This window comes from Podarcis muralis, chromosome 11 (genome assembly GCF_964188315.1).
Source record: "Podarcis muralis chromosome 11, rPodMur119.hap1.1, whole genome shotgun sequence".
Classification (NCBI taxonomy): Eukaryota; Metazoa; Chordata; class Lepidosauria; order Squamata; family Lacertidae; genus Podarcis; species Podarcis muralis.
Genome location: NC_135665.1, coordinates 54,005,086 through 54,031,668, shown reverse-complemented (window position 1 = coordinate 54,031,668; position 26,583 = coordinate 54,005,086). Strand labels below are relative to the sequence as shown.

Genomic DNA, 26,583 nt, shown 5'->3' with positions numbered 1-26,583 from the left:
ACATATAATTAAAAGCCCAGAGCAATCGCATTCTGTAACAAGCAACTGGGAGTGTTAATCGCTACAGACTAACGGCACCTTAGAACTGTAACACACATTAGCAAAATTTACAGTTATAGTAAAGGTGTGGGTTTAAGGTAGCAGAAAGATTAAAGGGAAGAGCTTCCCCTAAGAACAAAATCAGCAAGCATATATAGAAACACAGAAGGGACCCCAACGGTCATTCAATCCACCCCGCCCCTTGCAATGTTTCAGCAAAATCCACTTCTGTGAAATTTGGAACTGCTGGTTATTGTCCCTCTTGGAGCAAAACACAGATTTCAGGCACATGTTAAGCACGTTTCCTCAATTTCAATTAAAGCTCAGTCAAAGACATCGGCTGCGTACACATTACTAGTTCAATGCGCTGTGAGATTGTTCTTTTGCTCAATTCGGAGCAAAGCTGGTTTGGGATAAAAGGTAAAGGTAAAGGACCCCTGGACGGTTAAGCCCAGTCAAAGGCGACTGTGGGGTTGCAGCACTCATCTCGCTTTCAGGCCGAGGGAGCCAGCATTTGTCTGCAGACAGCATTTGTCATGTGGTCAGCAGGACTAAACCGCTTCTGGTGCAATGGAACACCATGACGGAAACAAGAGTGCATGGAAATGCCGTTTACCTTCCCGCCACAGCGGTACCTATTTATCTACTTGCACTGGTGTGCTTTCGAACTGCTGGGTTGGCAGGAGCTGGGACAGAGCAACAGGAGCTCATTGTGCAGATTCGAACCGCTGACCTTCTGATCACAGACCACAGCGCCACACGCGCCCCTGTTTGGGATACAATGCACTGAAACATAGCATTTCATAAGAAACAACAGGATATGTAGATCGTGGCCAAAGCTGCGTGCACACTGCTTCCCAAACCAGCAGTGGGAGAACACTGTTCGCTGAGTAAACAGGAGTGTGTGTGCACAGCCACCCTGAGGTCTTGTGCCATGAGGAGGTTTCAGTTCAAGAAGTGCAGGAATGCCAAGCAGGCTGCTGCAGAAACGCTTAATGGAAATAAAAACTCATACCCCACAACCTTGTCCACCTTTCAACGATAAGGACTCCATATCCAACAAAGTTCTAAAGAAAACCTCACAAGCCTTGAGAATGAGGTTGGAAAATAGAAGCCTCTTTCACAGGGCTAGCTGGGGGGAGAAGACAGTTTAAGAAACTAGAGGAGAGATTTCAGCACAACACTGATTTTCGGCTTTTGAGATGAGCCTGAAATGCAAATTACCATATTCATTCTATACCCACCCCTCTTAGCCCCCCTTTTTAGAATAAATGGCATCTTTGTTCTTTTTAACCTTTCCTCTGCTTTATGTATTTTGCCAAAGTCTGCCTAGGACTTTGGTTTTTTAAAAAAGAAAATCTATATATAATTCATAGAAGAAAAACATTTAAATGTGGCTTCAAACTATGGCTCCCAAGTATGAAAAAGGAAAAGAGTAATAATTCCTATACATTCTATGCCAGTTTGTATCTAGCTAAACAGTTGTGTTCTACATACACACCATATTTCTCTAGGCACCATCCCACAACTGGCATTTAAATATATACAGAGATTATTTGCAAGATCAAGACCTTAGCTTTGGGATGCTGGAGTCTACAGAAGAACACATCAAACAACAAGCCCCAAGCTGTCTAGTTTGCATTTCATTTAAGGGTTTTTTTTGTTTTTGGGGATGTGTTTTTGTGTGTGTGCGTGTGGGTTTTTTTTGCAGAAGACTGACATCATTGCTCAGGGCCTGGGACTGAACCCGCTCATAGCCTGTTTTCCCCCATGTGGAATTCCAACAACAAAAGTTCTCTTTACATATTAGGAGGCTCTACAAATTAGCTTCCTCGTGTGGGAAATGTTCAACCTTACTGAAGAACACTAAGAATCTGATCAGCAGCAGTTTCTCAAACCAGCTTGCTGTGGGACTCCTAAACACATTTACTCAGAAGTAAAACAGCCCTTAATCCCTAGAAAGCTCGTTTGAAGTGGTCATCTCAAAGCGCAAACCTCTGCAGGTTCAGTTTGAAGTAAGATCCACCCAGCATCATCAGATTTACTCCCCAGTAAGTGCAAACAGGGTGGCAGTATTACAGTGCAATGCTGTCATATTCACTCAAAGGTAAAGGTAAAGGGACCCCTGACTGTTAAGTCCAGTGGCAGACGACTCTGGGGTTGTGGTGCTCATCTCGCTTTACTGGCCGAGGGAGCCGACGTTTGTCTGCAGACAGTTTTTCTGGGTCATGTGGCCAGCATGACTGAGCCGCTTCTGGCGAAACCAGAGCAGCGCATGGAAACGCCGTTTACCTTCCTGCCGGAGCAGTACCTATTTATCTACTTGCACTTTAACGGGAGCTCACCCCGTCTCGGGGTGATGATATTAGCCTGATGATATTAACCACATATTGCAGCTTGTGTAGGTTGGACCTGAGTTGTTATTATGTTATTATTATTTATTACAATTATATTGTATACCCGCGCTTCACAAGATAAAATCACAAGAGAGTATTGTTGCATGCCACCCCAAACTCTTCCAGGCTCTTACTCAGGATTCGTTTCCCCCAGAATGAGGGGCAGTGGAGACTGCAGTGTCTTTAGGATATGAGTTTAACTTACACACATATGCAGCCCAAACCTACAATGGAGGGGCTCACAGCATTAACACCCCAAGAGGGTGGTGCTTCTCTCATAGCTGCAGCCTTAATTTCAAGTAGGAATCAGGCATGGCTCTGTCTCTCCTAGCCTGCAGCCTGCAGCTTCCCACTTCGAGGTTCACACACAACTCCCAACTCTGCCTTTGTCTTTTCTAACTACCAGCGAGTTGCCATGTATATCTTGCTCTCTAAAGACATTTTACTGGCTCAGTCATCCTCCTTTTCGTGGAATTAATTAATGATGAAAAACTGGAAGGCAGTGACAGGCCATATACCATATACATGTGTCTTGCAACACACTTTATATTCTTGCAACACACTTCAAACAAAAACAGATATGAAGCACACTAAAAATTGGCCCCATCAACTAGTGCTTTCACTGATTAGTCAAATGAGTAAAGCTCTCAGCACTATGAACACCACATATTTATAGCACTAAGATCTACCCAGATCGTTTTCGTATAGCAGTGTCACACATTTTAATAACCGTCAAGATCATTGGCTTCGATAAGCCAACTTTTGGGGATTGTAAACTTAATCAGCGTTTCATATCTGAAGGCTGGGAAAATCCATTTCTCCTGTGCTACATGGCCTTAGGGACGTATCAGGTACACAGCCTAATACACACATCCACACAGCGAACTCATATGTGATATTGATGGGGAAAGTATGTACTGCAAGCCTAAAAGAAATAATTACAAAATGCAGATGAGTCCAGATTGCAACACACTAATAATACTGTGAACTTGCCTTGTATCTATTGGACTTGCGTAAGATTTCCTTCATAACTGGAGAGTTTTGAAAACCTCTTCCTCCATTTCACTTGCCTTCTCCCCATCTCCGCAACTCAGGGAAGACATGAATGCTCCCAATACAGTGGTGCCTCGCAAGACGAAATTAATTCGTTCCGCAAGTCTCTTCGTCTTGCGAGTTTTTCGTCTTGCGATGCACGGTTTCCCATAGGAATGCACTGAAAATCAATTAATGCGTTCCTAGGGAAACCGCCTTCAGACCAGGTCCGGGGACAGTCTGTCACCCGACCTCTTCTGAAGGCTGGGGGGGGGGCGAAAGTCTTTGCTCCCCCCGCCTGCATTCAAAAGCCCTCCGGGACAGCGGAGAAACGTGCTGCGTTTCTCCGCTCTCCCGGTAAGGCAGGCAGGGGGGAGCAAAGACTTTTGCCCCCCGCTGGCCTTCAGAAGAGGTCCAGGACCTCTTCTGAAGGCTGGCGGGGGGCGAAAGTCTTTGCTCCCCCCCTGCCTTCAAAAGATGTCCGCCCAGGGTTCGCGGACCTCTCCGCAAGCAGCGGCAGCGCTGCCGCAGCTTGCGGAGAGTTGCCGGCATGCCGAAGCCTGGGCGCGCTGATCTCAGCGCGCCCAGGCTTCGCGGCCCCGCCCCCGGCATCGGGGCATGGTCCCGATGGCGGGCGGCGGGGGGAGGCGTTCCCGCCCGTCCACCGGCATCGGGGCATGGTCCGGGGCTTTTAAATTGCCCCGGAACAGCGGAGAAGTCCCCCGCTGTCCCGGGGCTTTTTAAAATGCTGGCGGGCGACAGCGGAGGCTTCGCTCCCGCCCGCCAGCATTTTAAGATCGCCCTGACAGCGGAGAAGTCCCCCGCTGTCCCGGGGCTTTTTAAAATGCTGGTGGGCGACAGCGGAGGCTTCGCTCCCGCCCGCCAGCATTTTAAGATCGCCCCGGACAGCGGAGAAGTCCCCCGCTGTCCCGGGGCTTTTTAAAATGCTGGCGGGCGACAGCGGAGGCTTCGCTCCCGCCCGCCAGCATTTTAAGATCGCCCCGGACAGCGGAGAAGTCCCCCGCTGTCCCGGGGCTTTTTAAAATGCTGGCGGGCGACAGCGGAGGCGCTTCCCCACTGTCCCGGAGATTTCCCTATGGGCTTTCGTCTTGTGAAGGAAGCCCATAGGGAACTTCGTCTTGCGAAGCGCCTCCAAAACGGAAAACCCTTTCGTCTAGCGGGTTTTCCGTCTTGCGAGGCGTTCGTCTTGCAGGGTACCACTGTATCCTAATCATAGTCAGGAGACTGGGGAGAGCTAGATCAGCACCAGAACCAAACTTGCATTGTTTTCTTTTGAGTTTGCATGGCCCTGAACGCTACACACTTACGTCTGCCTTGCAATCTTTTCTGCAGTCTCGGGCAAGTCACAACCTCTCAGCCTCAGCTTCCTATCTCTGAAATGGGCATAACTGTGGTCTATTGTGCAAGGCTGTTTCTGAGAACAAAAATAATAAAGGTCAGCAAGCTGGAAGCTCTGTTCCAAATACTGTATTTTTTTGCTCTATAAGACGCACTTTTTCCCTCCTAAAAAGTAAGGGAAAATGTGTGTGCATCTTATGGAGCGAATGCAGGCTGCGCAGGTATCCCAGAAGCCAGAACAGCAAGAGGGATCGCTGTGCAGCGAAAGCAGCGATCCCTCTTGCTGTTCTGGCTTCTGGGATTCAAAGTATTTTTTTCTTGTTTTCCTCCTCCAGAAACTAGGTGCGTCTTATGGTCTGGTGCGTCTTATAGAGCGAAAAATGTGGTAATTTGCACATAGGCAAGGAAATAGAGGACCAAGCTCTTGTGGTTGCAGTTTTCCACCAAGGTAGCAGGTTCACGACTGTGTGAATGGGATGATAGTCCAGATGGGCTATTGGCCTGATCTGGAAGGCTCTTTTATGTTCCTTTTTCAGTTTTCGCTTTTTTGTAAACTGCTTGGAGGTTTTATTACAATCAAATGGCACACACATTTTGTTGACTAGAAAGCTAAACAGACTGGGCCTGATCAGCTTGGGGATGGGAGACCATTGCAGGGGGTGGAACTACAATGCAACTGTGCTCCTCAAAGGCAGAGGGGAAGAGCAGGATATATATTTATTTGCCCAATTAAATCTTGTTCCTTTCTGGGAAGGTATCTTCTGTCACATGTGGTGAACTTGTGAAGAGGTAAAGGCTTTCTGGGAAATGGTATATAATGAGTTAAAGAAAATGTTTAAAAATACTTTTGTTAAGAAAACAGAAGCTTTTTATTGTGTATAGCAGGTGAAGAGATACCAAGGGAAGATAAGAGACTGTTTATGTGTGCAACAACTGAGGCAAGAATTATTTTAGCCCAAAAATGGAAACAACACGAAGTACCATCGAAAGAAGAGTGGCAGATGAAGATGATGGACTTTGCAGAACTGGCGAAGCTGACAGGATAAATCCGAAACCAGCATGATCAAGTATTCTGAAAGGATTGGAGTAAATTTATACGATATCTGGAAGATTATTGTAAACAATTAACATCATTAGCAGGGTTGTCTGAAAACTTGTAATGGGAAATTTTCTACCTTTCTATATTTATTTAAATTTGAGCTATTTTGTAAGGAGTGTAATTAGAATTGGAAAATGCACAAAATGTAATGATACAAAGTTAATTTTGAAAGCCATGAGGCGGGAGGGAAGGAAGTTGATAGGCTCTAAAGAGCCAGGGAGGTAAAGTGGATAATAATGATGTGAATGTATATTATTAAATGGAAAATAAATAAATGAAATTATACGCGCACACACACTCTTGGTCCTTTCTTCCAAAGTGATCAAGGCAGTGTTTTCACCCAACAACCCCATAAATGAAGCTGGTAGACCTTGACTTGCTCAGGGCAACCAGGGGCGGTGCAAGACATTTTGCCACCTGAGGCAAAACTCCCCACTGTTTCCTCCACGATGGAGCTGGGGGCCTGAGGCTCTGAAATGGCCTCCCCTCAAAGAAAAGCCTCAACACTTCACCAGGTGGGGCGGCAGTGCTTTCCGCCTGGCGACACAGCTTTGCCAACTCGCAGGCATTCTAGAGAGATTTGCCATTGGTTTTCCTCTGCTCTGAGGGGCAGTGGGACACTGTGCCACTCCCTTACCTGGGTTGCTTCGGTGGCAGCAGTGAGCCTGAGGCCCACCCCAAGGATGCTGATATTCTGGTCCCAAGTTGTTAAAGGATTTTCCAGGTTAAAGGTAAAGGGACCCCTGACATTAAGTCCAGTCGTGGCCGACTCTGGGGTTGTGGCGCTCATCTCGCTTTACTGGCCGAGGGAGCCAGCGTACAGCTTCCGGGTCATGTGGCCAGCATGACTAAGCCCCTTCTGGTGAACCAGAGCAGCGCACAGAAACGCCATTTACCTTCCCACCGGAGCGGTACCTATTTATCTACTTGCACTTTGATGTGCTTTCGAACTGCTAGGTTGGCAGGAGCAGGGACCGAGCAACAGGAGCTCACCCCATCAAGGGGATTTGAACCGCCGACCTTCTGATCGGCAAGTCCTAGGCTCTGTGGTTTAACCCACAGCGCCAGGTTAACTTGGTCCTTTAGCTCAGGCACATCCAACTTCCAAGAGACTGCGATCTACTCCCACTATAAAAAAAAAACTGGCAGTGATCTAACCATTGGAGTGGCCAGAGTTGTTGGGCTTTTCTGGGGGGAGGATGAGCCAAAGGTGTTGAGTTTTTTGGGCCCCGCAATCGACCATGATCAACCAGGGACACCCCACGATCGACCTGTTGAACACCCCTGCTTTAGTTTATCAGCACCCACTGCAGCTTCTTCATGTGAAACAAAATGTGCGCCAGCACATTCCACAGAGCAAGCTCACTGGTGCCCTTTTCAAATGTGTTTAAAAACGGAGGGATTATTGGGTTGTTCCTGTTTTTGTTTTTATTGTGTATTTTGTGGTTTTACGTTGCAAACCACTCTGAGACCTGCGGGTGGAGGGAGATTTGCAAATTTAATCAGGGCTCTTCCCCCCCCCTCCCCCAATAAAATGTTTAGGAGTACTCTCATTTTGACTCAAGAAAATCACCATTTTATAGTTCAAATGGGGGAAAATACAGTAAATGGACAAAAGTACAAAAATTCACAAAATGTTTAGGGGTATGCGTCCCTTTGATGAAAAAAGCACTGAATTTAATTAATGCTAATAATACTTGCACGTCATACGTGCACTGGAAATGTTGGGGGGGTGAGGTCTAAAAAGCCTCAGTGACATTAGGACATGGTGCAAGTTGAACTGGACTTTTACGGAAACCAAGACACTCAGCACTGGAGCCACTGGTTGTGGCAGAGGTCCGGCATCCTTCTTAATGCCCGGGTCAACCCTAAAGCGAGGCATTTGTTGAAGACCAAAAAACGAGCTTTCTGGAACTCTTATATGGCTGGAGCTTTGTCAACACAGAAAAAGAAGAGGGGAAATAAAGCAAAAGGGAAATGAAGCGAGGCTTCGGAGTGCAATATCCTTTGCTGCAATTTGGGAATAAGTACTGTATTTTTTGCTCTATGAGACTCACTTTTTCCCTCCTAAAAAGTAAGGGGAAATCTGTGTGCGTCTTATGGTGCGAATGCAGGCTGCGCAGCTATCCCAGAAGCCAGAACAGCAAGAGGGATTGCTGCTTTCACTGCGCAGCAATCCCTCTTGCTGTTCTGGCTTCTGAGATTCAGAATATTTTTTTTCTTGTTTTCCTCCTCCAAAAACTAGGTGCGTCTTGTGGTCTGGTGCGTCTTATGGAGCAAAAAAATACGGTATTTCACTGCACTCAAAGAGGCCTGCGGCCCCTCCAACTTCCCCATTAAACAGAGCGCCAGGAATATAAAAGCATGCCAACCGCTGCATGTTAGCATCCCTGCACGCTTAGGACATCATTCCGGTCTCCCATTTCGAAGCAGCCTTTCTCGCCAGCCTGCCACACACCACGGGCAAAGATGAGAGCGGGTGCCCAACGCTGGCCAATCACCGGCCAGCACATTTGCATACGGCTGGTGGCACCCCGGGTCAAACAAAGGCAGTAACCCGGAAACGGCGGGGGGGGGGGGTGCAGAGAGAGAAGAGCGAGCTTTGATGGTGAGACATAGTTCAGAGACAAAAGACCTGCTCCTTTTCTTCTCTCTCTCTCTCTCTCTCTCTTTTTTACTCCTTCATTTGGACAGACATTTGTCAGCTCCCTCTTGTTCGGCAGCCACAGCACAGGCGCCTTTTCAAACAATCTGACAGTTGTGAAAGAGCAAGCGGGATGAAGCATTCCTTCTCCCAAGAGAAGGGGGGGGGCGAAGCAGGGAGAGAGAGGAAGCTAAATGCCTTTGCTTGTTAAATGCACTCGAACAGCACACAGTAAACAAAAGTGATAGCATGGCCTTTTGGCTACAGCTCATTATGAGCCCTAGGAATTTGGGCAATAAAGCGAAACTGAACTGATAGCATCCTCTAAAATTACAAAGCAGTTTCTATCTCCTCCTTTCCCCTACCTTTACAGAAGGTGGAGGGGGAAAGGAGGCCACAGTCCTGAAATTTGGCTACATCACCCATATAAAAGAGATCTGGACAGCACCCCTGGGCATGTTTTCATCACAGGGAGATGGGAGGGGGGGTTCGCAGCGCAGTTATTTAATGCTGAGCTTCCATTAAGGCTGTAAAACCACTTTCCATTCTCTCCTCTCCCCCCCCCCCAAACACAGAATTTGTAAGAACGTCTGGCGTCATGACCCATTTCTGCAATACAAACAGCATTATCTCCTCCCTTCCCCACCCAAGTTCGGCTTCCGCGGGGTAAAAAGAGCAAGTGTCTGACTCTGTCCATTGCCTGTCTTTTCGGAAAGACGCTACCTAAGGAATAAAGGGCCATTTTTCACACTTTGCACAGAATCAGCTGGGTTTCTCACTCAACATGTGGCCAGTCCCCGTCACCTTCCCACTGTATGGGGAATGCACACTTTTGGCAACTGTGCGTTTTTCAATGTACAGAAGAAGAAAGTGGCGCTTCATGAGGCCTCGTGACAGCCACAGCAGACAATAAATCTGACATCAAGAATCGGACATAAATCTGACATCAAGAATCACAAGACAGAGAAACCAGTAGGAGAACACTTCAATCTCCCAGGACATTCTATACAAGATCTCAAAGTAGCTGTTTTACTACAAAGGAATTTCAGAAATAGACTGGAAAGAGAAGCTGCTGAATTGCAAATCATTACCAAACTTAAAACCATGGAGACACCTGGCCTGAATAAAGACATTGGATTCTTATCTCACTATACATGACAAAGCCATTTTTCACCTTCTCACCCCTTGCTTTTCCCTGTAAGACCTACTGCAGTCGTTAATAGTCGTCAACAGGCTCATCACAGCTATCTGCCAATCACCCATTCCCACCCCCCTCTGAGTAATACCCCTCCCCACCTTCTCACTATATAGAAGGATCTGGCAACTTCTGTTTCAGTGTATCTGAAGAAGTGTGCATGCACACGAAAGCTCATACCAAGAACTAACTTAGTTGGTCTTTAAGGTGCTACTGCAAGGAATTTTTTTTGTTTTGACTATGGCAGACCAACACGGCTACCCATCTGTAACAGCAGACAATGTGATCCAGGGAAGAAGTGAAATTGAAGAGGTGGTGTCTGGCGCCCACAGGGAAATTTCAAGCCCCAGCCTGAAATTTTGTCTAGTCTTTTTACTTAAGAAGAAGGAAAAACTTACTGACCGATTGCAACAAACGTTGTGCGCAAGAAAAGTGAGCCTCACTCTGCCATCCAAGTTGTTCTAACCAAGAAGTACAAAGGCCCTGGGATACTGGGGGGAAATCTGAGCAGTTACTACTGATTTCTAAGAGGGGAAGTGCTTGGAGTCCAGGAACAAGCTACCATCTTCCCAGGACAAATTTCTCCCTCATGTGAGTACAATCATGTGGTTACAATCGTGCAACAGAGGAGACTGGGGCTGCACTTCCAAAAACCTGAAGCAGGAATGGGGAATGCAGAGGACTGCATTCTCTCACAAGGAAATTTCAGGGGGGGGCATGTAATGATGGGGGGAGCAGAGGCATAAAGTGGGTGGAGCAATGCAGTGGCATAGCGTGGGTTGCCAGTGCCCAGGGCTGTACTGGGAGAGAGGGAGGGAGCAAAACGGATGGAGTACGCATGCACATTCAACTGCTTTATGGTGTCTGAGTCACCCAGGAGATCGCAGGCACAGAGATTTAAAACAAGAAGAGGCTGGAGAGTCTGTTGTCTGGAGAGTTCACTTCCTGGTTAGCATGGAGAAGCTCAGTGACAGAAGTTCACCGCTGCATTGAGGCCCCCACCCCTACACTACGCCAATGGAGCAATAGATGCAACTTCTACCTTTGCACGCCACAGTATAAATCCACACAAACCATCCCTCATCAGACAAGCAAGAGGCTTTATCGCTGTTTGAGGACATGCAAAAGCAGGCTGGTGAAGAGATTAGCTGGGAAACGGGTGTGGTCTAGTGTCCCAAGGGCCAGGTGGAGAGGGATAGAGGCCCACATTTGGCCCCTGAAACTAAGGCCACCTACCCCTGAGATAGAAAATCAGAAACAGATGGCTGCCCCCTGCTCTCCTTGAAGAGCTCCAGTGAGGGAAGAGCCCACTACAGTGGTACCTCAGGTTACATACGCTTCAGGTTACAGACTCCACTAACCCAGAAATAGTACCTCAGGTTAAGAACTTTGCTTCAGGATGAGAACAGAAATTGTGCTCCGGCGGCGCGGCAGCAGCGGGAGGCCCCATTAGCTAAAGTGGTGCTTCAGGTTAAGAACAGTTTCAGGTTAAGAACGGACCTCCAGAACGAATTAAGTTCTTAACCCGAGGTACCACTGTACTCTTATAGGCAACCAATTCCATCGCCAAACTGCTCATACTATTAACACATTTTGCAGAAGGTACAGTCATGACCTACCCTCCTGTGACTTCAGCCCCTGAGGGTTAATCCTGCCCTCTGGAGCAGTGGAGGAGACAAGTCTTTGCTCCTTCCTCTGAGGGATGAGGCAGTCCATCAGGTATTTCAAGTGTGTTATCATGATCACCCCTTCTCAGCATTTTTTCACTCCAAGGTAAATATCCCAAGTTCTTTACATATTTCCTCATAGGACTTGCTTTCCCTGCCACTGGATCCTCCTCTGAAGCCATCTGCATATATCCTAGTGGGTAAAGGTAAAGGACCCCTGACCATTAAGTCCAGTCGTGAACCACTCTGGGGTTGCGGCACTCATCTCGCTTTACTGACCAAGGGAGCCGATGTTTGTCCGCAGACAGTTTTTCCGGGTCATGTGGCTAGCATGACTAAGCCACTGGTGGTGAAACCAGAGCAGTGCACAGAAACGCCGTTTACCTTCCTGCCGGAGTGGTACCTATTTATCTACTTGCACTTTGACGTGATTTCGAACTGCTAGGTTGGCAGGAGCAGGGACCGAGCAATGGGAGCTCACCCCGTTGCGGGGATTCGAACCGCCTACCTTCCGATCGGCAAGCCCAATGCTCAGTGGTTTAGACCACAGCACCACCCATGTCCCTATCCTAGTGGGTAGCGACCAGAAATAATTGTTCAGGGTTAACCAATTTGGGGTACAGAAGCCCCTGATATGGAGACTGCTTCTAGTGCTGCTAATCTGGATCTTAACATAGCCCGCTTTGAACTTGATGAGAACCCCAACTGCGTTTGCACACAAGCAGCAGAAAGCAAAGCAGGAGCAGCTCTTGCCAGATGCTTTTTTCCACCACTCTCCTGCAAGTGCTGTTTGTGAGTCTGTGGGTCACATAAGGGCAAGGGCACAGAGAGAGGTCTGCATAACATCAATGTTCACTCCTGAATGCAGTGTTAGAGATTAGCCACTTGCAACCAGGTGGAAGATGCTAGGACGCCAAGGTCCATCTGGGGATCCTTGGATCTTGACTGTTTTCACACATTAATACCACATCCTGCAGAATCCTTCCGTTATATTTTATCTGCATAATCAGAATGAATTTCAGCAACCAAAATGCAATTTTTTTCTGCAGCCTGAGCAAGAGCAGTGAACGGCGCTATAGTTAATTGTTGCCGCTTTTCTTCACTTAGCCCACCCCACTGCCCTGCTCACAGTTGCAAAGAATATTCCTACATTATGAATGATCGATGTCACCCTTTAAAAGAGGTAGGAATAGGCCAATATATATGGGAAATGTCCCTGGATCAAGGGACTTTTCTTCCCTAAGTTCTCAAAGTGCCTAGCCTAGTTCAAGGTTGTCATCTGAACTAACAAGATGTTTAACCGAGAATCAAACACAGCCAGTCCATCTTTTGAAAAATTAGACTTTAGAACTGTCTTGCCCCAAAACAGCAACTAGACATTACATTTTGGCAAAATGGTTTAAGGAGCCATTTTGCACCTAGCTTTTATATCTGAGGTTCTAACGCTGCCTAAGTCATGTGTATCCTTTACGCCTATCCTCAAAAGAGCATGGACTATTACCTCCAGCAAACAAACAAACAAATAAATAAATAGGTGCAGCCTGATTCTCAAACACCAACAAAATGAAAGAGTAAGGACAGCTCACGAACAGGATGGAAGTGCGGTTGACTCAGAAGAAGGGGGCAGAGCATTTTGCCCTAACAAGTTTGCATTCCCAGACAGTGGTGCCATCTGGGCAGTACTTTAGGGCAGAAATCTAGGATCTCGCTCACCAGACTGAGCCAGAGGACACCAGGACTGGCTTGCCACACTTTGAAATAATTTAATGACACATTGCTGTCCTAAGGATGGGGAGCAGACACATCAGACCATTTAAGTCCAGAGACTGAAATTAGGTTTGCTTACTTATAGAATTTATTTATATCATACACTTTACACACCGCCTGACTGTATTTAAAAAAACAACACCCACTTCAAAGCAGTTTACAAAAAGACAAAACAGTAAAATCAAGAAGAACTCACGATCCTACTTTAAGACGTACCAAATGAAAGTGCTGAAACAGATTAAAATGACCTCAACTTTCTAAGCACGTGGGTAAGCTTGTCTGAACAAGAATGGTTTTTAGCAGGCACCGAAAAGAGTACAGTGGTGGCGCCTGCTTGATCTCAACAGGCAGGGAGTTCCAAAGTTCAGGCGCTGTTCAGGCACTAAAGCCGAATGGGTATTATGTGTCACCTGCAGTAGTGCCAATTGCACAGATCGAGGCAGTCAAGTGGGCCTGTAATGGTTCTAGGGGTTGCTTGTGTGTAAATCAACGCCACCCTTGGCTGGTTGCCTGAATGAACCCTTTCTGTCTGGACAGCCACGCGCCTGTGGCTGTCTCAATCACTGGCAGAATCCGTTAGTGGGCGTTTCTTGAACTTCTTCCAGCAAAGAAGCTCTTTGACGCCTAGTCTCCGCCTACTTTCTCTGCGCGGAAGCCTTCTGCGCAGGGAGGGTGTGGGCATCGGAGGACCCGTGCTCTCCCCACTGGTTCCCGGCGAGGAGTCTTGGAGCCACCTCGCCGATTCCCCCATCTGCCCCCCTTCTCCACTGGTGTTACGCTGATTTCCTTCCCCAGAAGATGTGCTGCTTCTCTCCCTCCCAGGACACTCTCCGGAATCCCTCTGGAGCCCTCCCTCTCCCTCTGGCTCCGATGGCAGTTCCCTGACAGGGCCCTTGTGGGGAAAGGAGATCTCGTAGGTAAACGGTCCCAAGTTGTTAAGGGCTTTATATACTAAAAGCAATGGGATGTGGGTGGTGCTGTGGGTTAAACCACAGAGCCTAGGACTTGATGATCAGAAGGTTGGCGGTTCGAATCCCCATGGCAGGGTGAGCTCCCGTTGCTCGGTCCCTGCTCCTGCCAACCTAGCAGTTCGAAAGCACGTCAAAGTGCAAGCAGATAAATAGGTACCACTCCGGCAGGAAGGTAAACGGCGTTTCCGTGTGCTGCTCTGGTTCGCCAGAAGTGGCTTAGTCATGCTGGCCACATGACCCGGAAGCTGTACGCTGGCTCCCTCGGCCAGTAAAGTGAGATGAGCGTGGAACCCCAGAGTCGGTCACGACTGGACCTAATGGTCAGGGGTCCCTTTACCTTTATACTAATAGCAATACCAGTTTCAAATTGCAAGACCCTTGGAATGGCTTACAAAAAAACCTGGTATTTAGATGGTTCCTGACCTCAGACTTGCAACCTAAAACACAGCACACAAGGAAAAAGTAATGGGAAGGAGGAGGGAAATGCAAAGTTCAAGCACAAGTTTGGAAAGTTGCACTTCGAAAAGTTACAGGCGATGTCAGTGGTGGTTCCAAAGGCCTTGTCCTTGATAAAGAGCATGCCCTCCCCTGGGGTGCTTTTCATGAAGATCAGATCCAATAGCAGAGCTGGCTGCCATGTCTAGGCGAGGAGGACAGATTAGCTCCTGCCACCCAGTCCTTTCTGATTTACTGCAACCTATTTATGCTGAAACTCTTAACTACTCGAGTACTGAACCTGGAGTGGTCATATCCTGCCATGCACAGGAAAGACAGCTGCTGTTACATCAGCTATATAGGCCTGCTGTACATGCAAAGCAGCCTAGGGGCGCATGGGCTTGCGGCTATCACCTGCCTTCACGGCTTCCTCTTAGTGACAAGCGACAGCATCTCTTAAAAATAAAATAAAGTGGCCTGATACATTTACTTCCCACCCCCCACCCCCCACGCACACAGAGAAGAGAATGAGACCAGCGAGTACAAGACCCCAGGCAAAGGGCAGAATCATAGAATCACAAATTGTAGAGTTGGCAATGACCCTAAAGGTTGTCTATATCCAACCCCCTTCAATGCAAGGAAGGGGTTGGAGCTGGGTTGGTTGCAAGGCAAGAGAGTATGGCCGATTTTGTAAGTCGCCGCCTTTGTCAAGGATAAAGAAACTAAGCATTTTAATCAGTAAATAAAAAACAAAGCAGCAGCAGAAAACCCTGGTGTGCTAAGATGAAGTCCAAGGTGCATGCCATAAACTCCACAAATTTGCAAAAGCCCAAAGCATGAGGGGGAAGGTTTAACACACAAAAACAGCTAATAAGCTTAGTGCTTACACCAAGGAAAGGAAAGAATTTCAGAGCAACTCTGGCTGGGGGGAATCCTATTAAAGCATTCCCCTTTTCCTAACTGTACAGCAGTGGTAGACCGCAGTCCCTCCTGTGGAGCAAAGGCCAGTTCTTGGCAGAGCACTGGGTGTAAATGCTACCTTTGCATGTTTTTGGCTAGTTTCTATGCATGCTCTCTCTCTCAAACACACATACACAAAAACACTTCTCCGCCCAAGCAATGCATCTCAGTCTGCCCAAAACACTCAAGGAAGGTGTGCAGGAAGGAAGGTGAGGGGTGTGGCCTGCAGAAACTCCCAAAGGGCAAATAGGGACATCTGGAGGGATGTTTTCTGGCCTACCCACCTGGGACTGAGGTTCCCTACCCCTGCTGGACAATGGGGAACAAGAGAGACCGCAAGAAATGGACTTGAATTTGGTGGCCTGAGTTCAGGTTTCGCCTCCACCACCAATTCCTCGTGTGACCTCTGGTAAGTCATTTTCTCTTGGTGTAAAATGGGAATACAGTGGTACCTCAGGTTAAGTACTTAATTCGTTCCGGAGGTCTGTTCTTAACCTGAAACTGTTCTTAACCTGAAGCACCACTTTAGCTAATGGGGCCTCCTGCTGCTGCTGCTGCGCCGCCGCTGCACGATTTCTGTTCTCATCCTGAAGCAAAGTTCTTAACCTGAAGCACTATTTCTGGGTTAGCGGAGTCTGTAACCTGAAGCGTATGTAACCCGAGGTACCACTGTAAGGTAATTGGCGCAATATCCGAATAATATACCGTAATTGATGTTTCTACCAGAGGGAGCAGCCTGTGACTAGAAAACTGTTCTCCACCTCTGGAGTAGACCGTTGTTGCCCATCTGCTTACAATACTCTGACACATTCCCTGCATTCAGGTCAAACTGGATGTTACACGGAGTTAGTCATTTAAAAAAATACTTCAGGGGGAAGTGTGTGTGTGTAAAATGTAGAGAGACAAGACCTTCCAGGAGGCAGGGGTGGGTCAGAATGGAGCTGGTGGTGGGTCACCCATTTTCTCTCTCTCTCCCCTCCCCAATGCTGTCTCTCCCCTTTTCCCTTCCTACAGAAAATCCCCACTGTGCAGCAGTTAGTGTGAAAAGGCTCAATTTGCACGTGAGCTTTTTTATATAGGGGCTGAAGGAGACATCACAGGTTGGACCCCAAACAACAATGGGCTGCCCCTGGCTTATGGATGAACAATTCCCAACCTCTGCTGTAAACATTAGGCGCCCCCATGCCCCCAGCATAAGCTTTTCCTCCCTTTCCCTCTTTGGAGAAAAAGTAACTGGGGAACTGAGAGATGAAAGGACAACTGACAAGGGTTAAAGCAGCCACAGGCAAACTCGGCCCTCCAGATGTTTTGGGACTACCACTCCCATGATCCCTTTCTAACAGGACCAGTGGTCAGGGATGATGCGAATTGTAGTCCCAAAACATCTGGAGGGCCAGGTTTGCCTATGACTGGGTTAAAGAATCTCCTTCCCACCAAATCTCCAAGACGTTCCTTCAAAAAAGAGTTACATGAAGCTCTGTGCAACTTGTAGCACGGTGCTTAAAAATTCACAGCCTCAATAATTTACAGTGGTACCTCTAGATACGAACGGGATCCGTTCCCGAGCCCTGTTCGCATCTAGAAGCAAACGTAACTAGCGACGGCACATCTGCGCACACGCACGTCGCTTTTCGCTGCTTCTGCGCATGCGTGTGATGTCATTTTGCACGTCTGCACATGTGCAAGCGGCGAAACCCAGAAGTAACACGCTCCATTACTTCTGGGTTGCCGCGGAGCGCAACTCGAACGCGCTCAACCTGAAGCACATTCAACCCTTGGTATAACTTTATTATTATTGTTGTTGTTATTATTATTATTATTATTATTATTATTATTATTATTAAAAGTTTTTAAAACATACTGCAGGCTAATGATGCAGCAGCTGTAACAAGTAGTAGTAGTAGTAAAAACAACAGGAGTAACAGTAGCAGAAAGGAAAGGAAAAGTTGCTGCAGCAGCAGAAGTAAGAAAAAGGTGTGGCAGGAATGGTTATGAAAGTCACCTGGTGACTTACAGGAAGGGGAAGAAGATGCAAGGAAAGTCAAAATCCTGCTGCTCTGAGGGAGATGCTCTCTAGGGGCATTTTCCTGGCTGGCAGTATAAATGGGGGAACAGCCTGCCCAGTCTTTGTCTGACCCGCAGAAGCCAACGAGGGAATCACAGAAGCCCAGGTGTCATTCTCTCTGACCCTGAAGGAAACGAGAGAAGACAGGTTGCCTGCTTTCACCAGGCCTGAAGAGGACAGCTCCAAACACAATGCCGATGCCCCAAACTGGAGTGTGCCAGCGCAACCTAAGGACTTAAGAAAAGCCCCGCTGGATCAGGCCAAAGGAACATCTGGCCCAGCATCCTGTTCTCACCAGGGCCAGTCAGATGCCCATGGGAGTGCAAGAGCCCTGTCCCCATCTGTCACTCCCAGCAGCTTTCAGGAGAACACGGACACTGTGGCTAGTAGCCACTGATAGCTTTGGTCTGACCTGCTTTTAAAACCATGCAAGCTGGTGGCCACCAATGCCCCTCGTGTCCCTGCCTGGGACAGCAGACTTGAGTGGGTAAAGCTACAAGGTACTAGGATGCAAGGTACTCGCACTTTTGAGGCACAGAATTGGACATGAGGACAAAGCCCTTTGCCCTCCACAACCAGGAAATAAGTGGGAACGCCACATCCTAAGTTGTCCTTTTGCACTGGGCAGGCAGGTGTGTTTCTGTAGCAGTGTAAGAAGCTCAGATATGTAAGCTGATCACCAAACAGCACCTTAAACCTAGGTTACAGTCACCACATATTGGGACGCGGGTGGTGCTGTGGTTTCTTGGGCTTGCCAATCGGAAGGCTGGCAGTTCAATCGGAAGGCTGGCAGTTCGAATCCCCATGACTGGGCGAGCTCCTGTTGCTCAGTCCCAGCTAACCTAGCAGTTCGAAAGCACACCAGTGCAAGTACAGTGGTGCCCCGCAAGACGAATGCCTCGCAAGACGAAAAACTCGCTAGACGAAAGGGTTTTCCGTTTTTTGAGTCGTTCCGCAAGACGAATTTCCCTATGGGCTTGCTTCGCAAGACAAAACGTCTTGCGAGTTCTTGCGAGTTTGTTTCCTTTTTCTTAAAGCCACTAAGCCGTTAATAGCCACTAAGCCGCTAAGCCGCTAATAGCCGTGCTTCGCAAGACGAAAAAACCGCAAGACGAAGAGACTCACGGAACAGATTAATTTCGTCTTGCGAGGCAACAGTGTAGATAAATAGGTACCGCTGTGGTGGGAAGGTAAACAGCGTTTCCGTGCGCTGCTCTGGTTCGCCAGAAGCGGCTTAGTCATGCTGGCCACATGACCCAGAAGCTGTACGCTGGCTCCCTCGGTCAATAGAGTGAGATGAGCGCCGCAACCCCAGAGTCGGTCACTACTGGACCTAATGGCCAGGGGTCCCTTTACCTTTTAACTGTCCAGGGGTCCTTTACCTTTTCTTTTTCTTTTTTACAGTCAGTACAACAGATTGTCTAGTCTCCTTGATCATTCTTATTCTTCCTTTCTTTTCTATACCACTTTATTTTTAAAGGGGGGGAAATCTCAAAGCGGTTTACAACACATTGAAACATTAAAAAAAATGAGACACATGCCAAAGCCCTCAACCCCGGTAACAACACGCACAACGTAACAGGCCGTTTTTGACCATGTAACTTCTATTTCAAACACAATTCAACATATATCATCTCACAAAGCGCAATTCCATAGACCAACACATCATGCAAACAGAACATATCGAGATAAATTAAAGTCCAGTGGATGGTCAGGGGTCCCTGCTGAGCCCCAGAAACCACTCACTTACTCTTGCTGTGTGTTTGCCTGACTTCTCAAAGCAAGAGCAAGCGAAAGCAGCTGGCTGTACTTGCTGCTTCAAGGCAGTGGTTCATATCGCGGCAAGCAGGGGTCACAAGGAGGGGGCCCCACTCAGGGTCTCCTTCCGTGCCCCCCCAAAAAAAAAATATTGAGGAGACACTGTTTAGGCAAACAGTTCCAAAGGAGCAGCAACAGCAAGTATCACCTGGGTGGGTGATACATGCATGCAGCAGGAAGGAACATAAATGTCTGTCAAGGACTGGGTGGATGCAGAGGGGTCATGGGGAACCCCCAGGGGAAGAAGACTCAGGGGATTGGTGGTGGGACGACAATGAGCAGTCAAGAGCAGTGGCGTAACTAGCCGCTCGGGTGCTGGGTGCGGTGCGCTGCAACCGGGTGCTGGGCGAGCCACGCATGGGGGTGGGGGTGCAGCGTGGAGCCTCTCCGTCGCCTCCCCCTCAGCTGTAGGGCAGCTGAGGGAGAGGCGGTGGGCAGATACAAGCCCCATGCTGCTGTTTCAGGCAGCGCAGAGCCTGCAGGTGCCCAAGCCACTACGTCACTTCCAGGAGAGACATGTAGCTCGGGCACGCTGCAGGCCCCGTGGTGAGTGCCGGCCCCCGCGGTGTGGCACCCAGTGCCAGCCACGTTTCCTCAGGTTTGTTGACTGAACTAAAAGGTTTTGTGAGCCCAAATTAAAAAAAAATAAAACTCATATTTTTGTCATTTTGTCACACACACACACACACCCATGATGACACCCAGGGCGGCCCACACCCTCCGCATCCCCCTTCCTCTGCCACTGGTCAAGAGGGAGAAGAGGGAGCAGACTGGGAGGAGGAGGCCTCGGAAGCCGAAGAGGGAACAGGGTTTAGTGAGCAGGAAGAGGCTGTGGCAGAGAGCAATCCAGAGTCCAAGGCAGAAGCAGAGGCTGGAGAGGAGCAGGAGCAAGCAGCAGAGATGACAGGCTGCTGAAGAAGCCAGGGAGTCTCCTGCTGCTGCTGTGACCAGCTCCCTTTCCCCCAGGTCTCTCAGAGAAACGAAACAAACAGAGTAGAGGGTGGTTGTGCGCAGGCGGAGCCTGAGATAGTATGAGAAATACCCTGCAGAGGAGGAGTCCTAGTGGGCACTGGGAAGGCGGGGACCTCGCAACTGCTTCATCGGGACATGACCTCCTAGAAAGAGTCGCTGAGAGCACTAGGCACTGGCCTCTGGCAATTTGTTGTTTTTGTTGCTGACCTACGCCTGACTCCAGCCCTGACAATGCCACTCCATACAACAGATATAGGCGATGTGATGCCCTCCAGATGTTTTGGACTACAGCTCCCATCTTGCCCAGCCAGTGCGGCCAGTGGTCAAGAGTGGCGGGCGTTGTAGTCCGTAACATCTGAAAAGCAGTAAGTTGGCTACGCCCCTGCTGTCCAGGCACACCCAGGGCAGGGCAGAGAAAGTAGACTTCTTTGCTTTTGGGGGAGGGGGTCACTTTTCCAGGCAGCAGTCTGGAGGACGTAAATGGATCTTGCCAAACAAACCGAACCCTTCCAACTGGCCAGGCTGCAGGATCCGGGCTTTCCACCTGGCAATTATGGATATGCATGTGTTGCACAAAGCCGGAAGGGGGAGAAAGGGAGAAGAAAAGATATTACTGTTGAAGCGAGGCATGTTTTTCCTACCTAGAAACTTTGAGAAAAAGTTCTCTTTCCCTTGCAAGCGAAACTGCAGGCAGAAGTTTTATCATACCTCCACAGGGTTGCACCGAGGCTGAACTGCTGCTATGAACCCCAGAAAGGGAGGCCAAAGAGACCAGAGTAGCAAAGTATAAAAAGTAGGGCCACCAGAGGCCGCATAAGACCGGTTTAGAGCCTAGCCTGGCTCCACCAGTCAGCAGTCCCTTTTGTGGGTTCGGTGACACTGATAGAAAATAAGAGAGGGAAAGAAGTCTTATTGGAATGGTGGTGGTGGTTGTTTAGTCGTGTCCGACTCTTCATGACCCCATGGACCAGAGCACGCCAGGCACTCCTGCCTTCCACTGCCTCCCGCAGTTTGGTCAAACTCATCCACAGGGAAGAAAATGAGAGGAAAGAGGACAGAGAACGCCACCAACACACAGATTGGTTCATCTCCCAAAGCCACTCAGAGTCACGCAGACCAGACTTTGTTTCAAAAACTAAATGCGTCAGGTTGCCAATTCCTGAGAAAGTTACAACTTCCCACCACAAAGGGTGGGAGTCACTCCTAAAACTTAAGACACGTGGAACCTGGAGCTCCCTAGAAACTTGGGAGGCAGGAGAGTAACTTAGTCTACTACGTTCAGAGGAACCGCCTGAAAGTTGCGCCCTTTTCTATCCTAATATCCTGCGTGTGGAATCTAGAACACCTGAGGAGGGAAGCCCCTCACTCTGCACATGCTCAGGAGGCGCTGCCAGAAAGCTACGACTCCTCCTGCCCTCTTCAGCGCCGCTCCCAAGCGCGGCGTGCCGAACCCTCGAACTCCCCGGGAGCCCCTCACTCTGCACATGCTCAGAGGGCGGCGGCGCTTCTCCTGCTGCGCGTTTTGAACCCGGCCATGACGAAACCGCCTCTGGGGTCACGCCCTGACTCGAGCTGGGCGGCTGGCGCTTCCGATGGAGAGGCTTTACCTGAAATAGTAGACATCGCTCTTGCCGGCGCTGAGCCCCGATTTCCGGATGACCTCCTCCTTCTTCCACCCGGGAGGCAGCGCCGGGCAGTCCACCCGCTTCCCCCGCTTCTCCATGCGCGGGGCTGGGCGGCGGCGCCCCTCCGACGGAGCCCAAGAAGAGAGTTGCTCCGGAGCTCGCGAGGCCTGCTGTCCGGCTGCCTGGCCGGCTCGTTCGGCGGCTCCTTGGCCGGCGGAGGAGGCCGGCCGGCCGGAGGCTGGGCAGGCGAGGGGCGCCGGAGAGACCCGCTCAGCGGCCGCCCGTCGAGGCTCCTGTTCAGCGGCGGCGACGCTCCACGCCTGCTGCTCCTGCTCCTCCTGCGCCGCTGAACTCCGTCGGCCAGAGCTGGGAGGCAGAGTTGGGGCTGCTGCGCGCGCAGCGCTCTCCTCTTGCCCGGTGGCGGCGGCGGCGGCCGCGGGAGCGCCTGCTTCTCCGCCTCCTCTTGCTGCTGCTTCCGTAACTGAGCCTCGGAATCCGTGTCATCGGCGCTCGGAACCTCGGGGTCATAGAGCCCGCGCGGCGCAGCCAAAGAGGGCGGGGAGGGGAGGGGGGCGGCACGCCAGCCAGCCAGCCAAGCGCCCGCCCCCCAGACGAGCCAGCCGGGCACACGCACCCGGCTCGGCCCAGAAGACCGCCTCCCCTTCCCTCCGCGCTCCAACTTTACGCGCGCCCCTCGCCGCGGACGGCACAGAGGAGGCGAATGGGCTGCGCAGCGCCGCCCTCCGAGGTAGCGTTAGAGGCTGCCGGGCTGCGTCTCTAACACCCCCCTCCCCCATATCTTGGTAGGCTCCTCCAACTCCCATCAGCGCCGGCCAGCGCGACCAATGGTTAACGTCGACGTCTGGTGGGACACAGGGTCCCCCGGTTGTTAGAGGGCGGGACTCGTGTGTGTTAGTGGGAGAGTGCGGTCCAGTGGTTAGAGTAGTCCTGCACGGCACGGGGTTGGGCTAGATGACCCTCGTGGCCCCCTTTTCCGAGTCTCTAGGGTCTGACCTGGGAGAACAGGGTTTGATTCCCCGCTCACGGGGCTGGCCCGGGGACAGTCGCTGCTCGTCAGCCCGACCTACCCCGCAGGGTTGTCGTGAGGATGAAGTGAGCAGGGGGAGGACCATGGGAGCCGCAGGGAAACGCGGGATCGAACTGCGATGGTTTCGTATTATCGTTATCATTAGTTGCATTTATTCGTGTCGCGCTGCAAAAATGTCTCAAAGCCACTGGCAGTTCTGAAAGCGCGCGTGATACAAAATGTAACTATATTCAATAAAAGAATATTGATATATGTGCTGTAAGACTTTTGCTGTTTCCAATGGAGCTTTACCTCTAGGTAAGTGTCTCTAATTTCCAAAGGAGCTGGTTTAGGATTGTATCCCGGTGCTCCAGTTCCCGCACATTTGGAATCTGGGGCCGAGGGTTTTTGCTGAGTTTACTATTTTAGAGAGCGCCCTTGAGCATGTGCAGAATGACCTTCCCAGTGGCTACCGCGAAGGGCTAGATCCCTCAGTATAGGGAAAAAGTTTCAATTTGTAGGAAGCGCCTCTGAACATGTGCAAAGTGAGGAGCTCCAAATCCCACACATCTGGACTTAAAAAGTGGGGGTTTTCTCGGATAAAGACAGTTTAACATTTTTGAGAGCACGTAGGTCGCTTTTCCCGTGGCAAACGGAGAGGCACAGATCCCAAACATCTGGTCGAGAGCTTCCTCGGTAAAAGTTTGTAAACTTTTAGGCAGCGCTTCTGAGCACGTGTACAGAATCATAGAATTGGAAGGGACCCTGAGGATCATCTAGCCAAACCCCCTGTTGGTTAGAGCGTGGTGCTGATAACGCCAAAGTTGCAGGTTCGATCCCCATATGGGACGTCTGCATACTTTTGTAAAGTGGATTTCCACAAATACACATCAACACACACAGCTACTGAGGCGCTCCAGTTTCCAAATCTCTTGGTTTACTAGCGAGGTTCAAGGACAGAAAGAGTTCTAACTTTCAGGCAATGCTTCTGAGCATGTGCAGAGCGCCGTCCCGCGGCTCCTGAGCAGATCCACCACACACCGGAAATTGTGGGCGAGGTCGTGCATCTCCGAGAGCGGGAACTTTCGGGAAAACGAGCCGTCCGGATTCCGGACATCTTTAATTTTAGAAACGGAGAATTGTCTGCCTGGGCGGAGCCCGCCGGGTTCTCTGAGCCTGCAGCTGGGCGCGGAGGAGACGGGGACGCGGAGCGGGTTCAAATCTTAGGCGTTGCCTACGTGGGAAAGCCAAGGCGGGGAGAGGGGAGAGGCTTCCTTCTGTGCCAGCCACGTGTAGATGCCTACAAGAGAGAGCTGGGCATCTTCGCCCTTCTGAGGCTTAAAACAGCATCAGTGGGGTTTATTTGCCATACCGCGAAAGCAAAACAGAAACAAGAGCAAAGTTACTTCGGCTGCAAGGCTCGCCCTCATTGCAAAGCCCGTGCAGTGAAAACTGCTTGGGAATAAACATGCAAGACCTCAGGTTGTTTATTATTTGAGCGTAAGGCTTTCTGGTGAGCAAGCAAGTGCCAGCATAGGAAACTGCCTTATACCGAATCAGACGACGTAACTCACTGTCTTGCAGTGGTTTTCCAGGGTACCAGGCAGGGGTCAATGCCAGCCCTACGGTGATATGCTAGGGACTGGACCTGGGACCCTTTGCATGCATAGCATAGAATTGTGGAGGTAGAAGGGATCCCAAGGGTCATCTAGTCCGACCCCCCTGCAATGCAGGAATCTTTTGCCCAACATGGGGCTTGAACCCACGACCCTGAGATTAAGAGTCTCATGCCCTACCGACTGAGCTACCAATGCAGATGTGCCCTGCCACTGAGCTACAGCCCTTACCCAATGGGCGCACGGCACACAGGACGAAAATCTTTCGCAAGGCTTGATGCAAAAGGCACAGAGAGTGGCTTGAGAAAGCCCCACCCAGCTGGGTCAACCAGTGTGTGACTTCCCTATGCACAGGGTCAGGGAGAAGTGCAAGGCAATTTTCAAATGAATTATCTCCCCTGCCAGTGAACTCTGAATTCCCTTCCAAACACACCTTTCTGCTTGGCCCTGGTTTATAATTTGGGGAAACAAAATGCAGATTCTTAGAAGCTGTTTGTGATGACCTCAGTCTAGACTCCTCTAGGATTTGCCATCCTGTTTGTAAGCAAAACCCACACAATTTGGCCTACTAAGGGAATTGGAGGCTTCCAGCTCTCAGGTGGAGAGGAAGGGAAGGTGTCTCTGGTACAGTGGTACCTTGGGTTACATACACTTCAGGTTACATACGCTTCAGGTTACAGACTCTGTTAACCCAGAAATATTACCTCGGGTTAAGAACTTTGCTTCAGGATGAGAACAGAAATCGTGCTCCGGCAGCGTGGCAGCAGCAGGAGGCCCCATTAGCTAAAGTGGTGCTTCAGGTTAAGAACAGTTTCAGGTTAAGAACGGACCTCCGGAACGAATTAAGTACTTAACCCGAGGTACCACTGTGTTGGGAATGAAACAGAAGTGGGTGGCACCATCTTCGCCCTAAACCATGCTCTGCTTTATGTGATGTGGGTTTCCAGGAGCATTTGCTTGACTGCAGCTGGAGACAGAATACTAGGTGGATCCGGTCTGATCCAGCCTTACTGGAAATTGTTTTTAAGTGATTAAATAAATGTGCAGAGGCTGAGGTGCCTGATCCAGCTTGAGGCCCCATAAACAAGCTCACAACCTGTTACACAAGCTTAATTGCTCTCACGTCTTGCTATCCTAAATACACTTGCCATGAGATTCCTGCATTGCGGGATTGGGCTACAATAGATGACTCTCGCGATCCCTTCCAACTCTTTGATTTTATGATTCTATGAGACCCATCACATATATTTAAAGGACTATGCCCCCCCCCCCCCAAGAATCCTGTTAAGGGTGCTGGTAACTCTCCTTCTCTTGAGGGGCAAACTATTGTTCCCAGGATTCTTTCGAAGTCACCTGCTTCAATTGCGCACTGAATATGCTTTAAATGTTTTGTGTGGACCTGCCCTATAAAGCACCGAAGCTTGATCCTGACTCAAGGCGCTTTCGAATTGACACTTGCCCTAATAATCATAAATTAGAATTCCCACGCGACGCCTACTGGATCGGTATTGGATTTGAAACTGCTGAGCATATGAGGTTGTCTTGAAATATATTATTGTGTTTTCACGTGTGGACTTGCTTTGTTTGACTGTGAAATCGCTTCGGGGTATTCCCCCCCCCCCCCCCTGGGAAGCAAGCTGTTCATCCATGGGCGATTATCCATTGTTGCACGCACGCCTTACTCGGAAGTAAAGGAGCGCCATTCCTTCCACCGGGACTTCTCTCTTTGATGTGCAATGTTCTGGCCCTCCACCTCCCATACAGGAATGGAGGGATGCGGGGCAAAGGGAGGACCTTGAACTTTAACCAGATCCGGATTAAGCGATGCCGACCTCAGAGAGACCAGACGCCGGAACGAGGAAGGAAGGAAGGGAGTCTCTTCGCGTAACTCCGCCT

At 49.6% G+C, this 26,583-nt stretch overlaps 1 protein-coding gene and 1 non-coding gene across 3 annotated transcripts in view; both read right to left on the bottom strand.

The window, feature by feature from the left end:
• The window catches only part of MBD2 (methyl-CpG binding domain protein 2), a 61,132-nt gene extending 38,396 nt beyond the window's left edge, over positions 1-22,736 (bottom strand). The window contains exon 1 of one of the 2 annotated variants that reach the window (XM_077936483.1): positions 22,027-22,736. In XM_077936483.1, coding sequence (XP_077792609.1) covers positions 22,027-22,142 — 116 coding nt within the window. In that variant the 5' untranslated portion in view covers positions 22,143-22,736. The remainder of the gene's footprint in view (positions 1-22,026) is intronic. The other variant, XM_028748677.2, reaches the window with a different exon arrangement.
• Positions 22,737-24,812: 2,076 nt separating this feature from the next.
• TRNAK-CUU (transfer RNA lysine (anticodon CUU)) lies at positions 24,813-24,885 on the bottom strand. The gene has a single exon. It is a non-coding gene; the product is annotated as a tRNA-Lys (tRNA).
• Positions 24,886-26,583: the final 1,698 nt, after the last annotated feature.